A 15341-nucleotide genomic window follows, 5' to 3' on the forward strand; every position below is an offset into this window, starting at 1 on the left:
TGGCATGAACTTCTTGGCATTGGTCGAGGCAGTTACAGAGTCAAGATTAATTTTTTGACTTTGTTCTTGACTCTTCTCCTCCTGTTCTTCCTTGGAGAGGAGCTTGTGGTTGATTTCATCCTGTTCTTTGGAGGTGAGACTATTGTTATCTTGGTCCTTTTTGCCGGTGGAGTCTTTGTCGGTGGTGAAAGTTCCTTCTCATCCTCTTCTTCTTCCTCCTCTTTGTCTTCTTCATCAGATTTGTGGAGTGGATCCTCTCTCCTCTTCAGCGTGCATTCTTGCTTTCTTCTTGCCTGCGGTGTTGTCGAAGGTACTTCCACGCTGAGTGGAAATGCCACGACAATATGTTGGCAATAGCATTGACTTGGGATGCAAGATTTCACTCACGCATCAAACACATTGAGTTGAGGTTCCATTTCATCCGGGATCAAGTCAACAATGGAAAAATCAACCTGGAATTCTGTTTGACCAGCTCAATGGTCACTGATATCCTGACCTCGAGTGAAGCATGGACTCTTCCTCAAATCACTCTGTTTGACTGACAGTGCAAACCTTGAGGAGGAGTGTGGAGACAAGTGATGACAAGTCTTCACGTTAGCAAAGAAGACAAATCATTCATCCAACACACCAACCACCAAGTGTCACACCCATACCATTATGTACATAACCATACCAAAGCAATGAAATTGACAGAGCATTCCGCACACAAAATCACACATCTATAGTAGCTCCATTTGCTGGCCATCAGATTCTTTCTGATTGGCAAGTGTGTGAAACTGAGGAGTCAGGTGATTCAAGCAAATACCTTGCGAAGATACGTCTTCCTCCACTTTCCTTGATTGCCATTGAGCACGGGAGAGGGAAGCTTTTGAGCCCCTAGTGACACAGAATGCCATCCTTGGAGAAACTATAGGCACAGATCCCGCCCTTGGTGCTCTTGGTGAAAAAGATGCCATTGGAAGTGGTAGAACAGTGATTGCAAGAGCTGTTGAAACAGTCACCGCCACTGCAGTTGCCCCCACAGCAGCAATGGAAGATGTGTCCAATGGTTGAGGAGAGCATGCTGGGTGAGGAGACACAATTGCCACCAACGCCACGACCACCACGACCGTTGGCACAACTCAATGCTTCAATAGCTCTTGGAATCACTGCTCCACCATAGCCAATTGCGCCACTCAATGGTAAATCATATCATCACTCTGAAATGAAGGAAACAAAAGCACGGTGCTTCCCAAAAGCCCTAAAATAATAGTATTTTAGCTCGATTAAATCCTTTTTGGTGCAAAAGGATACAAAACGTGGAGATACACAACTTTAAACTCCATACCTTTGCTGGATTGACACCTGCATCAAACTGTGGAAAGCGGCAATCTCGAAGGAGTGTCAACTCGCTGAGCGTGTCAAAGGTGGCGGGCTTCCAAGGACGGTGGTGGCCGGAGTATACAACTCTGAGGATGGCACACTTGGACGAGTGTTGTCGAGACACTCATGGGGTGGGCTCGGACGTGATGCAGTTGAGATCACGCAGACAGCCATGCAAGTGATCCCCACAGTGGTGGCCGCATTTCATCCGGCTTCTCAGGTGGCCAAAGAGATTTCTTCAAGGGAGTTTTGCAAGCCGGATCCACCATCATCGAACGCCTCTGCACATATCAGTGCCCCATGCCCCAGAATGGCGAGCTTCGAGGCAGCACCTGGGTGGTGGTTCCTCCCTTCGGAACTGCCTCAAGCAGCCCGGCTCTAGCCGTGCTGTCAACGTACATCTCGACTTTGTCTACCGTTTAGCTCTGATCTCCTCTTCGTCTTGCTCATGTCAGATGGATCCTACCGCCAGGCAAGCACTCAAAAACAAGGTTGTCCATTGAGTAGGCTTTCCGTTGTTGCCACTGCTGCCAGTTGGAGATATCCTGACGCACTTGGTGCATATAATCGGCCTCGCAGCATCCTGCGCCAACTTGCCTCTAACTTGATCATCGACACCAGCCTGTCATAGTCATCAGTCATTCTCTTCGAGTTTAGAAAGTCCAGAACACCATCCAACGAATAGTTGTGAGATATCTGAAGCCTTCGTAGCAAAGCCTGCACAGACGATATCTCGCAAGCATGAAAGCCAAGCGAGGTTGCGCGTGATAAATACCTGGTCTGCGGCATCATACATGCAAATGTTCCTCCAGCAAGAAGTAGGCTGCCGTCGGCTGAGTAAGACATGGTCGTAAAGCATTTTCCCGAGCTTGAGTTAGCAGCCGTTCTTCTATCGCTCATCAATCTCCCTCCTGCAACGTCACGCCTGCCTTCTATCGTGCCCATTAGCACTCCGTCAATCGAGTCCCAGAAGTGGATCTGACCATCAAGTGTTGAGCAGCCCAGTTGCTTTCCGTCCGGGCAGTAAACCACGGTGAGCACGTCATGTGTATGGGTGAAGGTTTCAACCCCGCCCTTGCCTTTAAACACATCCACAGGCGCACGGTTTTGTCCCTTGACGAGGAAGTCAAGAACTCCTGTCAAGACGTGTTAGAAAGTGGAAAGGATTGTCGCATAGGAGTAGGAGAAGAGGCCAAACCATGAACCGGTCCCTCGTGACCACTCTTTTCATGGACCAAACGTATATCTAGCAAGAGCAGTAAAGCTTGAAATGAATCGAGAAAAGGAAAGCGAGTAGAAAGCAACAAGATACCTGGAATGCGTGTTCCAGCACAGATGATCTCTCCACTTTGGTCTGCAGCCAATGACACAAACTGGGTGTGGTGAAGGTTCGATAGCGCATCAGCACGTACAGGACCATCGAGAACAGCATTACTTCCGGCCAAGAACAACGCTGCAGTCACTGCATTTATGTGCTCATGCTGACGAAACAGGATTCAGACGCAGCATTCCACAACTGCAATTAAAAACATTTCTAGAAGCTTTAATCTTTTAGAAATATCCTTATTAATAGTATTTTTCTTAATATAATTTTAAAACTTTTATTAAAATTAGGATTCTTAATAGTATAACAATGTACAAATAAAAGTTAAGAATGTTTATAGAATTTTATCTTAAGATTAAATTTGAGCATAGTCAATTGCTAGCATTCATTTCATATTATTTATGAACATTTGAATGTTTATAATCTATATTCTATATGGGAGATGTGGAGAACAGGAATGAATAGGATCTAGCTTATATATTATATATCTTTTGATATTACATTCATTGTGTATTTGATATTTAGTGTCCATAAGACATGGCACAAAATTTACCTTTTTTTGATGAGGTTCATGAAGTTTAAAATGTTAAGCCATGGATATGAAATTTTTGCAATAGATTTGAGAATCTTGCATCATTTATCAAATCCCGGCCAGAGAATTTTTTGAGATGCACATTTTTGTATTTCATTTCTATATTCCATGCAATCACACCATCATATTTATATATATTTTTATAAGAATTTTACTTTGGTACCATACAGTATAAACAGGAAAAATATTAAATATATCTGTCAATTTTATTGCAAAATCAAGTGGTCATCTCTCTTGTCAATCTATACAGGTGAGTCTTGAACGCCATGGAAGTCCAAAACGTGATACTGTGGGGTTTGCTCATTGCACCCCACAGTCAGCTAGACAATGTGCTGCTGCTCGTCACAATGCAACACGAAGTTGAACTGAGTGGTCTGGTCATCTCAGCTTGTAATATTTACTGGCGATGATCCAAGGTCAAGAGCATTGGACCGCTGGCCTGGATGATGATGCTTACACTAGATGTAATCTGGAAACATGAGCATATATAATATTGTCAAATGTAATTTTGCTCTTGCTTGGAGTATGCCAAATCAAATGTGGGCTAGCTAGCTTATATCTTATTGGCATAGTTTGTGACTATCTCTCCCTTATATATCTTGATATCGTGTAATTTTGACATAATTATATTTCTCCATTTATAATATATTATGTCTAAGGAAATTTATTGTGGTATTATACAATATAAATTTTAATAATGTATACAAATTATTTCTTAGAATGTAAAGCGTGACATTGTTGACTAAAACATCATCTTAATTAGCATATGAATTACTCAAATCATTAGTGGCGGCCGCAAGGACCTCATGGTGAGGATTTTCACGCTCCAGCCACAACGGCGTCTTCTTCACCGAGAGCACCGAGGGCGGGATCTGCCCTTATAGTTTCTCCAAGGATGGCGTGCTGTGTCACTGGGTGTTCCACCCGCTCAAGAGCTTCCATCTCCCGCGCGGTGGCGATCAGGAAGACGTAGCTTCGCAAAGTATTTGCTTGGATCACTTGACTTCTCGGTTTCACACACTTACCAATCAGGAAGAATCCGATGGCCAGCAAATGGAGAAGAGAAAGCTACCAGTTCTACGTCCGGATAAAGGGCAGTGGGAGCTCGTGACGAAGCACTTTGTTCCACCAGCATGGAAGGCTCTCGTCGTGCGACTCAACATCATCATGGTCACTGGATCGCTGAAACTCTCTCACAAGCGTGGGAGCGTGATGTTTTCAGAGCTATTGAGTTTATCTCGAATAATTCATATCTTCTCCGCTGCCACTGTGTGGCATTTGACTACACCGTACTCTCTCTCTCTCTCTCTCTTAGCTCGATTCCTCGGACAGCTCCTCCTCTAACTCCACTTCCTCTTCCTCCACTTCCTCCTCTTCTTCGTAATCTCCATGGTGCTGTCCATGGTGCTGTTGCCGCTGCTGCTGTTCTTGGCGGTGGAGCTCCTCGCCTTCCTCCTCTTCCTCCTCATCATAGCTCTCCTCTTCGCCCATTATCATGCTGTTGATTTCCTCCTGTTCTTGACGATCGTAGAAGTGTTGGGGTGCTTGCTGCCCCTCCTCTTCATCCTCCTCCTCCTCCTCCTGTTGCTGGTGGTGGTGGTGCTGCTGGTGATGGTGTTGCTGATCATCTTCATAAGAGTGCTCGTCCGATCCTTGCCTCTCCCAACCCTGACCTTCCTCGTCGTCCTCGTCCGAGCTCTCATCCATCTCACCACCCCCACCCGATGCTCCCGCTTGCGCCTGTTGACGGTGCTCGACGTTTCGTCCAGGAAAACGGAACAGCAGACGGCCTCTTCCCGGCTGCTGCTGCTCCATCTGTTGCTGCTTCTCCACTTCCTGCTGTTGATTGTCTTCTTCCTCGTGCTGTTCTTCCAGGTAGCTCGAACGGTGGTGCTGCGGAGAACGCATTCGGACATGCCCGTTTTGTACCTCCAGCGGTGAGCCGCTGTCCGGGGAGCTTGTCCCTTGGGGACTTGCCGCAAACTCATTTGCGTTGGGAGCCGCCTCGTCCGCCTGCGTGCACAGAAGAATGAAACGCTGATATAGATACCAAGGACTTACAGTCCCGCGGTGGAAGCCATGGTCGTTGTTCTGGTAAGTCTCCTCCAGCTGCTGTCTTTGCTCCGTGCTGAAAGCTATGGCTGCATCAAACGCACTTAGCCGCAACGCCACTGCCGCTGTTGTCTGCGGGATCCAGGGCAAGTTTTTCCTCCTTGAGTTGCTCCCCAGTGCTGTTGTGCTCAAGGCCTTTTCTGCAGTCTCAAAAGACGAAGAGATCCAGTTCTCGTCCACACAGCTCTCCAGCTCGGTGAGGGCCTGCCACAACCACCACAAAGTCAGCAACACAAGTAGCACTGCACTCCGGGGCTTACCTCAAGAAGCTCGCTCGACGACGATGCAGCCTTGACATTACTACACCAGATCCTCCGGGAGTCACTCGTCCATGAATCCTTGAACGCTTCCGCTGGAACAGCCACCTAAGGGTGATACAAGCATTAGAAACGCGCAAAGAACTAGAAAGCTTCCACATACCTCCACAGACAACAATAGTTGTTTGAGCAGCTGTAGCCGCGATGGAAGAAGTTGATATCCAATTCCCTGCTTTGCCTCGAGCTTGCTTTCGCACTCGCGAACGTGACTAGAGAACTTGGAGCTGTCAACCATGGCGTGACAATACGGGCAGTGGTTTTCATCCGGCCAGTACAAGCCATGGCACAGCTCGCAGGTGGCCAACATCTCCACGTCTCGTTTGTTTCCCAGGCTGAGCGCCTTGAGGTTCTTCCCTCCTCTCGCCAAGCACCGGTTCCAGAGCCATCTGTCCAGGTCCTTGAAGCGATCCATGGCGTGCTGGATCTCAAGTGTGGACCTTCCAAGTTCAACTGGAATGGCGCTTGGCACCTCTGGAGAGGCGTCCGACGGTCCGAAAACTCCACTAGACGGACTTCCCTCCGCCTTGCCTTTGGATGACTCCACGTACGCTCTCGACTGAGCAAGACTCTTCATAGCTTTCCTGACGGGGCCCCCTATGTGAGTTAAGATGTTATAGAGGCTCGCCTCTCTTGCTCCGCGTGTGTCTAGGCATGCCATGAGCGCATCTAAAGCCTGCATTCAATCACGAAACGTGAGCGAAGCGAAGATGAGAGACAGGCTTTCTTCGTACCTCTTCCGTGTCTATAACTTCCCAGTGTCCATCTTCGTTACACTCGAAATAGATTCTCGCACGACCAGGATCCTCACCACCGTTTGACGCTGCAAACTGCCAGTACCTGTTGTGTCTCCGATCTAAACCAAGAGGCATGGACCTGATCACGTAGAGCTTCTCGGCTCTCAACCTGATCTCGGCTTTTATCTGAACCCGTGACTTGTCCGCATGCGCTGCTGCCGAGGTCGAGGCCCCGTTGTCGCACTCCGCAGCGGAACCAGCGGGCCTCTCATCGTCCGGCACTTCGGACTTGGCAGCCGACTTGCTTGCCTCCTCCTTGATACGACGCTTGTCCACCTGAACTTCCTCCCACAGTTGTCTCTTAAGAGCCGAGGCCGATTCATATCGTTCCTAGAAACGTTGAAAAGGTTGACACACTAGAAAAAGAGAAGAAACTAAATGTAGGTACCTCAAGCACTGATCTGATGGTGTTGCCTTCGTTCAACACATCCACGAGAGCCACCAAAGCATTCAGCCGCTCCTCAATGCTCAAGTCCGCAAACTCTCCTTCCATGAGCCCCTGCACCCACGGCTCTCCCACTTGGCTCTCGTCAATTTCCATCTCGTCGTCATTGTCAACTTTCCTGAGAGCATCAGGCGGGGGCCGCAAGTGCCTCACCGCATCGTCCTTAGAATCTGCTAGTGCTGCTACTGCTGCTGGTGTTTCCGTCTCAAAGCTCTCCGCTGTTCCAGCTGCTGCTGTTGCTGTTGCCTCACCCGCACTATCTTGAGGCTTCCCCGTTTTTAACCGCAGAATAACTTTACCCCTCCGTGGAGTCTCGTAGCTCTCGGAGGCATGCCCGCTCTCGTCGTGCTCGCGAGCATCCTCGTGCTGTTGATGCTGCTCGGCCCGCTCCACTTCCGGGTCCATATGCTCGCTTTCATGCTCCGCTTCTTCAACCTCGTGCTCTTCGCCTTCGGACTCTTCCTCGGCATCCTCCACGTCCTCGTCTGCCTTCTCCGGGTCCAGCTGCCGAGTCTGATACAAATACGTCCTCTCCAGTGCAGCTTGCAGCACATCTTCCGCATCGTCCGGGTCCCTTCGAAACGGCGAACGGACGCAGTAAGTTGACGGCGCAACACGCTCAAACAGATACGTGTCTCTGGACAAGGCAGCTGAGATCGACGCCTCCGGTGTCTTGCTCGATGACAAGTCCCGCAGGCCTGATTTCTGCAACACGAGCCCCCTCTTAGACAGCTTAACGAGCAAAGTCTACATCTATTCGAGTTACCTGTATCCTGTCTGTTAGCTCCAGAATGGTAAGGCCCTTGCTGCCTTGAATGGACAGGACGTGGAACGCAGCGTACTTGACAGTTCCCGGAGTAAGCTTGGGAGTCTGGCCCTTGCGCACCTTTAGTCGAGTGCCATGCTTGCCACGCATGAGAGCTACAGCATTCACTGCAGCAGCCCCGGAGCGCAGCGTCGCGATCGCATTCGCGTTGTGGCCATCGTGTATCTGCACGACACGGCACGTAAGAGAAAAACACGAGAAGGAATAAAAAATACCTCGATACAATCCGGCTTTGCATCGGGTGACTGCGTTTTTTTCTTCCACCTCGGTCCATAACCGGCTGCCAGTGCGAACTGTCTAAGGATCTCTGGCCACGTTAGAGGGCTCATATGCTGGCCCCATTCCTGAATGTCAAAACCCCACGTATAAGCCTGCGAGAGCACACCATGCCTGGTCAAGAAACACGCAAGACAGAAGAAGGAAATAACCGCTAGCTTACGGCTTCAACAATCTGCGGGTGACCACCAGCCGCAACAGCAATCGCGTGCTGACTTCCAGCGGTTCCACTCGCCGCTGCTTGCGCGGCATCTTCCACATCTCTGATCAAAGTCCTCAACAGCGCAATGTAAGTTTCGTTGAGGAGCCTGGAATCCTGCACAAACGTGGAAAAGCACGAAGCTCTAGCAGGCCAAGGACGAGCAACGCTCAAAAACTTACAAAGTCATGAAGCCCCTGGACGAGTTCGTCGACTGTAAATGGCCACAGCCCAATGGCGTCCGAGAATGTGGTCAAGAATCCCCAGACCTGTTTGGCAACACGAGTTAAGTTGGCTGGAAGCTGGAAAAAAACTAGCGCTCACCATAAGAAGATTGGAAACGTTCTGCACAGAATCCCAAGGCGAGACTCCAAGAACCTTCTTCATCCGCACTGAAGCTGGCGGGTACTTCTTAAGCTCCACTGCGCGGAAAATAGAAAACTTTAAACACAAGAACAGCAAGATAGCTCCAAACCTTTGCTTGGGTCGAAAGCCGAGCCACCCTCCATATCGCCGGAGACGAGTCCTTGAACAAACGCGCCCATCTGCATGAGTTCTAGCTGCTCGTCGTCCATCAGACCCGTGGAAAGCTTGGCAAGCTTCTTTGCGGTCGCTCGCTCGTAAGCGGCCTGGAGCTTCGCAGCCTCTTTTTGCCGCCGGACCTCCTCCTTCAAGCGCAACTTCTCCAGCTGAAACCACCACCAATGCCTCGTGATCAGCTGGTCCTAAACTTTGAAAGCCATACACCCTCACCCGTTGCTGCTCCTTTTGAGCCAGTCTCTCCAAGCGATCTTGTTCTTTCTTCTGCTCGCGTTGATGTCTCTCCTCCTCGCGTTGCCTCTCGCGGTTGATCTTCTCCAGCTCCCTCTGCCTCTCTCTGTTGATCTTCTCGATCTCTTTTCTCTCCTGCTCTTCCCTCTGCCAGCCAACAGTGTCACAGACTATAAAGAACAAAGCAAGTTAGCTTACCTTGCGGCGTGCCGCTTCCTGCTTCTCAGCTTCTCTCTTGAGCTTCTTCTCTTGGGCCTCCAGCTCCCGGGCGAGCTTTGCGTCGTCACTCTGGAGCTATGCACACGTAAGCCTGGCCTCAAAGCTAAGATTTTTACCTTGCGTTTCTTGCTGCTTCCGGGTTGCGGTGGCTCGGGCATTTCAGGAATCACGACGTGAGACGGCTTGAGTAGCTGCTCCTCCATGCCGGCATCAGCGTCACCATGCGGCAGGAAATTCAAGGAGAGGTTCGGAACTCTGGCATCCGTGAGCGAGCTGCTACTCTGCTGCGCCTTTCCTTTGCCGTCCCTCTCCAGCTTGCAAGGCTGGAACTGAGCTCCGGTTGGATGCTCCGGAATGAACTGGTGCTCCCGGGGGATCGTCCTGCTGCTCGTCAGCGGGGATGTCCGCCGGCTGCTACCCAACTCTGGAGCTCCTGGAGCCTGAAAAACACGAAAACACGCCTGAGAACACGACCGAGAGAACAAACTCTTCCTCGATCTTACCTTGAGCTCGGCCGCATTGAGCGAGAACGTCGACGAGTCTGCCATGCAAGCACACAAATCATCTCAAGCACTGCGTCTTCGCGAAACCACAGACATATCCAGCCATGCTTACGTACCTATAGGAGTGTCGAAGGGTCCGGGAGGGAGAGGATCAAACTCCCTTCCCAGCACGGGTCCGTCCTCTCGGATCGGCTCCCCGAGCTGCTGCTCCACCAGAGTGATCACCTCCCGCTCGCGCTTGAGCTCCTCGGCGGCCATGGCTGCCGCGCTCCGCTTCTTACCGCCACCTTCCTTTTTCGTCGTCATCGTCGTCGCCTTGGCGACTTCCTCGCCACCCGCCGGCGCTGCCACTGCTGCTACTTTGGCATCCGGGAGATCGACCGCTGCTCCAAGCATGGACGCTGGGCTTGGATTTGGAGGAAGAGGCGGAGGAGGAGGCAGCAAGAGGAGCGCGGCGCCGGCAGCACCGGTGGCAGCTTCTTTGTCCTTCTTCCTCTTTTGCTTCTTTGACGAGGTCGCGGCGGGAGCTCCAGGAGCGGCGCCGCCCTCGTCGCCCTTCCTGTCCTTGAGCCGCCGGTGGCAGAACCACATCTGGAGCTGCCTGTCCGTGAGGCTCAATTTCGTGGAGAGCTCCGCGCGGACCACCTCGGAGGGGTACTTGTCCTCTAAACAGCACGAAGAACACGAAGAACACACACAAAAAAAAAAGAGAGAAAACCAATCAATCCACCACAGGAAGAAGCACGAATCGATCGAGAGCGAGGGGAGGGGAATCACTCACCGGCGTAGACCCTCTCGAGAATTTCGAGTTGCGAGGGAGTCTTCATCTTGCGCTTGGTGTTGAGACCCTTATCCTTGTCCTCTCCCTTGCGCGGCTTGTCGTCGCCCTCCATGCCCCAGCGCGCTCAAGAACACGGCCGCGCCCCAGATCCGAGCAACCCAAGTCGCCTCCGGCGCGGATCTACGCGAGCAAGCGAGAGATCGAATGGAAGGGCAACGCTACACGGATGAATCGGGTACCAAACGGAGAGAAAAAGGGGGAAAGAACAAGAGATGGGATGGGAGAGGAGGAAACAAAGAGGAGAGAAAGGAAAAAAAAAAAAAAAAACTGGTGGCCTTTTCTGGGGATGATGGATGGATGGGGAGGAGAAGCACCACCACCACCGGGGACCGAGACTGCTAATCTTAATCTCACAACACGGATTTGGGTGCGTGGTATAGTCTAGTTTGAGAGAGAAGAGAGTGAGAAGGAGAGAGAGAAGAGGGCTTGCTTGTGGGATTGGGGTGTGTGATCTCCCTCACTCTCGCGCGCCCTCGCCTCGCCTCGCCTCGCTCGCTCGCTCGCAAAGAGTTCTAATTCTTCTCTCTTAGAACTTCCTTCTCTCTCTCTCTGTCTGTCTCTCTCTCTTTCTTTCTTTTCCTTTTTCTCCTTGGCCGCGGCAGCAGCAGTAGCAGCGGCAGCGGCAGCAGGAGCAAGCGGGGCGGTGGCGGCGAGGATTGGGGTGGCGGGGACGATATCGGATCGGGGGAATCGGGTGGGGTGAAGAACAAGGGAGACGACTTCGTCTTGTTGTTGGTTCCTTCTATCTTCTTCCTCATGAGCATGGTGATGGGGTTGGGTTTGGACGACGACGACGACTACTACCACCACTACTACTACTCCACCACACACACACACACACACAAAATTAAGGAAAAAAAAATTCCTACTGGATGGACGACTGGCTCTTTCTCACTCACTCTCTCTCTCTTTCTCACTCTCTCCGGCACGCACGACTAGCCAACAAAACCCAATGGTGGCGGTGATGGGCGATTGTGGCTCTACAAAATGGTGGCCGGGCTGGGCTGGGCTTGGCTGGATGGCTACACTACACTACACTACACGACCAAAAGGAGCGCTTTTCTTTTGCCTCGCGTTCTTCTTTCTCTTTGTTCGTTCTTTTTTCTCTTTTTTTTTTTTGTGCGTCTCTCTCTCTCTTTCTCTCTCGCTCTTGTGTGCTTGGTCTACGGAATTTGCGAGGTGGGATGGATTGGACGGAGGAGATGGCGGTGGCGGCGGAGATCGGATGGTGCGCGGAGGGATGGTTCTGTTTGGTTTTAACTTGGATGGGGGCGTGGGAGGCAAAAACAAATCACGCGACGAAGAACACAAAGAGGGAGCGATGAATGGGACCATGACCGCATCTGATGGGCATGGCATGGCATGGCCATCATGCGGGCGTCAACCGCCGCTAGCGGAATATTCCCGGCGGGTCTAATTCTTGAGAGACCCCACCCGCGTGTCCTTGTTCTTCACGGACCAGCAGTTGTCTAGCAAAGCAGTATCGCTCGATCTCGCAATCTGGCCAAGGATCGCCTCGTCTTCATCGGGCGAGTTTCATGGCATTGTCACGCAAACAATCGCGAGTGTGTGAAATCCACACCACAAACTTTAAAGAGTGCGTCTCTCTTTTTCGCAGTGGAAGCAGACCCCACCCACGGCAATGCTCTTGCTTGTCACAACACCTTTAGATCTCACTCAATCGACCACAAGCACAAGCAAAACTATAACTTTGATTCCAGGGCCGCGAGCGCGGATCTAGACTTCTCCAGCAAGCTCGTAATGGAGACTTGGAACGCATCCCGTCGAAAGGTGGTGAGGTTGGCGGCCGGGGCGGCGTAGAGGAGTCGGGGGATGATCCGAGTGACAATGGTACGTCGCATGCGCCGCCGCCGGGATGGCGAGATTGCCGCCAGCAGCCGGGCAATGTCTACGGTGCCCGACTTGACGTCCTCGGCGGGGACGTAGACCGAGTAGTCGGCCAGCCGAGCCGGCAAGTGCCACGGGTACTGGACGTAGGCCGTCTCTTGGCTGAAGAGCACGGGGATGCATCCCGCGATGAGCGAGTCGAAGACCGACCTCCGCGTCGCGCTGTCCCCGACTGGCTGGAGGCAGAAGTGCGAGGCGAGGAAGAGCTCCGTGGTGGACTCGGGCCGGAGGCAAACGTCCCCCGAGCACTCGAGGAAGCGGCAGAGTCGTGGCTGGCTGGTGCAGATGGCGATGAGCACCGCGCGGATGGAGTCGGTTGTCCGCGGCATGCCCGCGAAGCTGAAGAGCGCGTCGCGGCGGGACGACGCCACGGCATGCAGCCACTCCTCCACGTCCCTATCCGAGGCCGGGTGGAAGTACGTCGGGTGCGGCACTCCGACGTCGTTGGCGTTCCAGGGGTCGCGCTCCAGCAGCAGTCGAGTTACGTTCTCGAGCCCCGGTAGCATCAGCAGCGTGTTTCCCCACTCGGTGTCCGTCCGGCGAAAGTCCCAGGTGATCTTTCCCAGCACCAAAAAGTGATCGATCCCCCCGTTCCGCCTCCACGACTCGTGCTGCTCGAGCAGTCCCATGAGCTCCACCCCGAGCTCGTCTTTCTGCTCGTAGCTCACGTTGGCGTAGTGGTACCTGTGCATGCATCGTGTGTCGGTCTCTCGAGGAGCTAGAGAAACGTTTTTACGTACCGGAACACGTCCAGGCCTCCGTAGTATGGGATGTAGAAGAGCTGCGCCTTGGCCGGATCATCCGTGAGGCAGGCGTACTCCTTGAGCCGAGCGTGAAACAAGACCTCGAGCATGTACTGGTTGGTCTTGTGCCACCTCCCGGCGGGCTTGAGCACCCCGGCCCTGTCCGTCGTCACCGCCTTGCCCATCCCAGAGTTTTCGAAGTAGTCGCACATCGAGTACCACGGGAGAATGCGGTCGCACAGAGCAACCAGGTCCGCGTTGAATCTCGCTGGAAGGTTGTAGCTGTAGATCCACTTCCCGCTGCACGACGACGATGGTTCTTCCACTGCATTGTCCTCGTTCCGAGAGTGCTCTCGCAACTCGTCCATGATCCGCAACAGTCCCGGCCTGATAACTCGGCTGTCCTCTTGAGTCTCATCAGCTTCGTCTTCATCTTCACCATAGTCGTCATCCTCGTCTTCTACATCCTCCTCCCCTGTTCCTAGCACCCTGTTCTCGATCATCTGTCGTCTTGCATTGCCCTTCTCACCTGAGAATCCCAGGGACTTGAGCTCCAAGGGTAGACTCGCCTCTTCATCACCACGTCTATGACCGTCGTTACCAGCAGCCTCAGCGTCCTCCATCTCCAAATCTGTCACAGTATCTCCATCCTCGGCTCCCTGCTGATGATCCGTGGTGGTGGACTTGGTCGACCTCCCAAATCCATCGCTTGGCAGCACTTGCTCCTTGAGCAGCAGATTGGAAGGAAAAGCCTCCGAGGACTTCAGCTCGGACAACACAATCCACCTCCTGGCGAGGGACGTGCATTCCTGAGCTGTGCAGTGGCGAGATTGCGAGAAAACTGTGAATGCTGTCAATCCAAACACAGTCCAAATGCAGAAAACGCAAATGAGCAGCATGGAAGGAACAATTATCAACCTTCTAAGCAGCAGCAGCAGCAGCGCAGCATTCATCCTCTTGGCCATGAACCCGTCGGGCTTTGCGCCTTGAAAAACTCTGGTCACCATTTCAGAGGATGTACACATGGCGGCAGAGGTTTCCTGCATGTAAGAAGACAGAGGTGGTGCTCGACTCAGTGTCCTGGAACAAGACAATAACTTAATCAACCAACCATTCCGACGAGAACTTACTCGCCGTACGGCTTGAGCTCTCTCTTCCAGTCTTTCCTGCAAACGAGAATCAGCAAAATCAGGCGTAGGCATGGCAAGTCGCGAACTTCCTGCAAGAGGTTTTAATGGCTGCAGTGGGATGACTGGTATTTCCTGGAAAAGCTATAATGTCGTTGACACCGTCATTCCTTCCAAATCTTGTGGCGTGATCAGGGATCGCTTTGATCTCGATATCGACGTATGATCGGCTTTGTTGGATACTTGTGTGGAGGGCATGTAAAACAACATGGTAAACCATTAGGTCACATACTTCTATTGCTGACGACAAAAAGAGTCTCGTCCCTCCTCCAGAGCTTTTCTGTGTTTTATGAAATTTAAAGACATGCCAGAGAAGCCCGTCTGCTCGCTTGAACCAGCCAGGCAGCGTGCCACGGCAGATCGAAAGGGACACCGGGATTTATTGCTGAGAGTTTTCAAACTTTCAATCTGTGAACAACAAGACTTTGGTGAGAGAAAAAGAATGTTAGAATACAAGGAACTTTAAATGCAATACCTCTCAGGAAGAAGTTGAAGGAGAAGGAAAAGAAGAAGAAGAAGGGATCCCATCGTTCTCTTGTTGCAAATCCATCCAGTATTAGAACAAACCAGCTAACTATGTCTCAGACCACGCTTCAAGACTTTTGTCGAGAAATTGTATGGCACACGTCTCTCAAAGAAGAGTGAATACGGAGCTGATGTTTCCAACGCAGCTACCACAAGAAAACATGCAATGCCTCCATGCTCACGAAACCTTTGAACTACCATGCGAAACCATAATGTGACAACGCAAGTATGTTACATAGATAGTGTACCTGCTTTCCATCAGAAGACCACCTTGCAAACGATTGTCGAATATATGTGTTGATTGGGGACAGTTTGAGAGCAACACTATCAGAAAAAAATGTACAGACATCGAAAATTTGCAATCACCTTGGCCAGACAAATAATAGAGCTGCTTCCC

General features: G+C 51.6%; 2 protein-coding genes and 1 pseudogene across 4 annotated transcripts; all 3 read right to left on the bottom strand.

Moving 5' to 3' along the window:
• Positions 1–1842: 1842 nt before the first annotated feature.
• On the bottom strand, positions 1843–4220 carry LOC112341444 (annotated as a pseudogene).
• Positions 4221–4457: 237 nt separating this feature from the next.
• Positions 4458–11135, bottom strand: LOC9630771 (homeobox-DDT domain protein RLT1). 2 transcript variants are annotated; one of them, XM_024661488.1, is made up of 18 exons: positions 10522–11135; positions 9857–10405; positions 9741–9778; positions 9354–9677; positions 9217–9306; positions 9001–9165; positions 8723–8936; positions 8572–8669; positions 8430–8516; positions 8212–8364; positions 7988–8143; positions 7713–7937; positions 6890–7651; positions 6439–6831; positions 5811–6380; positions 5651–5755; positions 5340–5594; positions 4458–5291 (listed from the first exon to the last, which is right to left on the bottom strand). In XM_024661488.1, the coding sequence occupies exons 1-18, from the start codon at positions 10631–10633 to the stop codon at positions 4590–4592; spliced, it is 4998 nt and encodes a 1665-aa protein (XP_024517256.1). In that variant the 5' UTR covers positions 10634–11135; the 3' UTR covers positions 4458–4589. The 2 variants fall into 2 exon arrangements, with proteins under 2 accessions (XP_024517256.1, XP_024517255.1); XM_024661487.1 differs by having other exon boundaries at positions 9217–9312.
• Positions 11136–12262: 1127 nt separating this feature from the next.
• Positions 12263–14256, bottom strand: LOC9651813 (probable xyloglucan galactosyltransferase GT20). Of its 2 annotated transcripts, XM_024661490.1 has the most exons (3): positions 14151–14249; positions 13230–14082; positions 12263–13173 (listed from the first exon to the last, which is right to left on the bottom strand). In XM_024661490.1, exons 1-3 carry the CDS (start codon positions 14179–14181, stop codon positions 12285–12287), a joined length of 1773 nt encoding a protein of 590 aa, XP_024517258.1. In that variant the 5' UTR covers positions 14182–14249; the 3' UTR covers positions 12263–12284. The 2 variants fall into 2 exon arrangements, with proteins under 2 accessions (XP_024517258.1, XP_002987744.2); XM_002987698.2 differs by having other exon boundaries at positions 13230–14256.
• Between the last annotated feature and the right edge of the window lie 1085 nt (positions 14257–15341).

The sequence above is a fragment of the Selaginella moellendorffii genome, unplaced genomic scaffold, assembly GCF_000143415.4.
Source record: "Selaginella moellendorffii unplaced genomic scaffold, v1.0 SELMOscaffold_83, whole genome shotgun sequence".
NCBI lineage: Eukaryota > Viridiplantae > Streptophyta > Lycopodiopsida > Selaginellales > Selaginellaceae > Selaginella > Selaginella moellendorffii.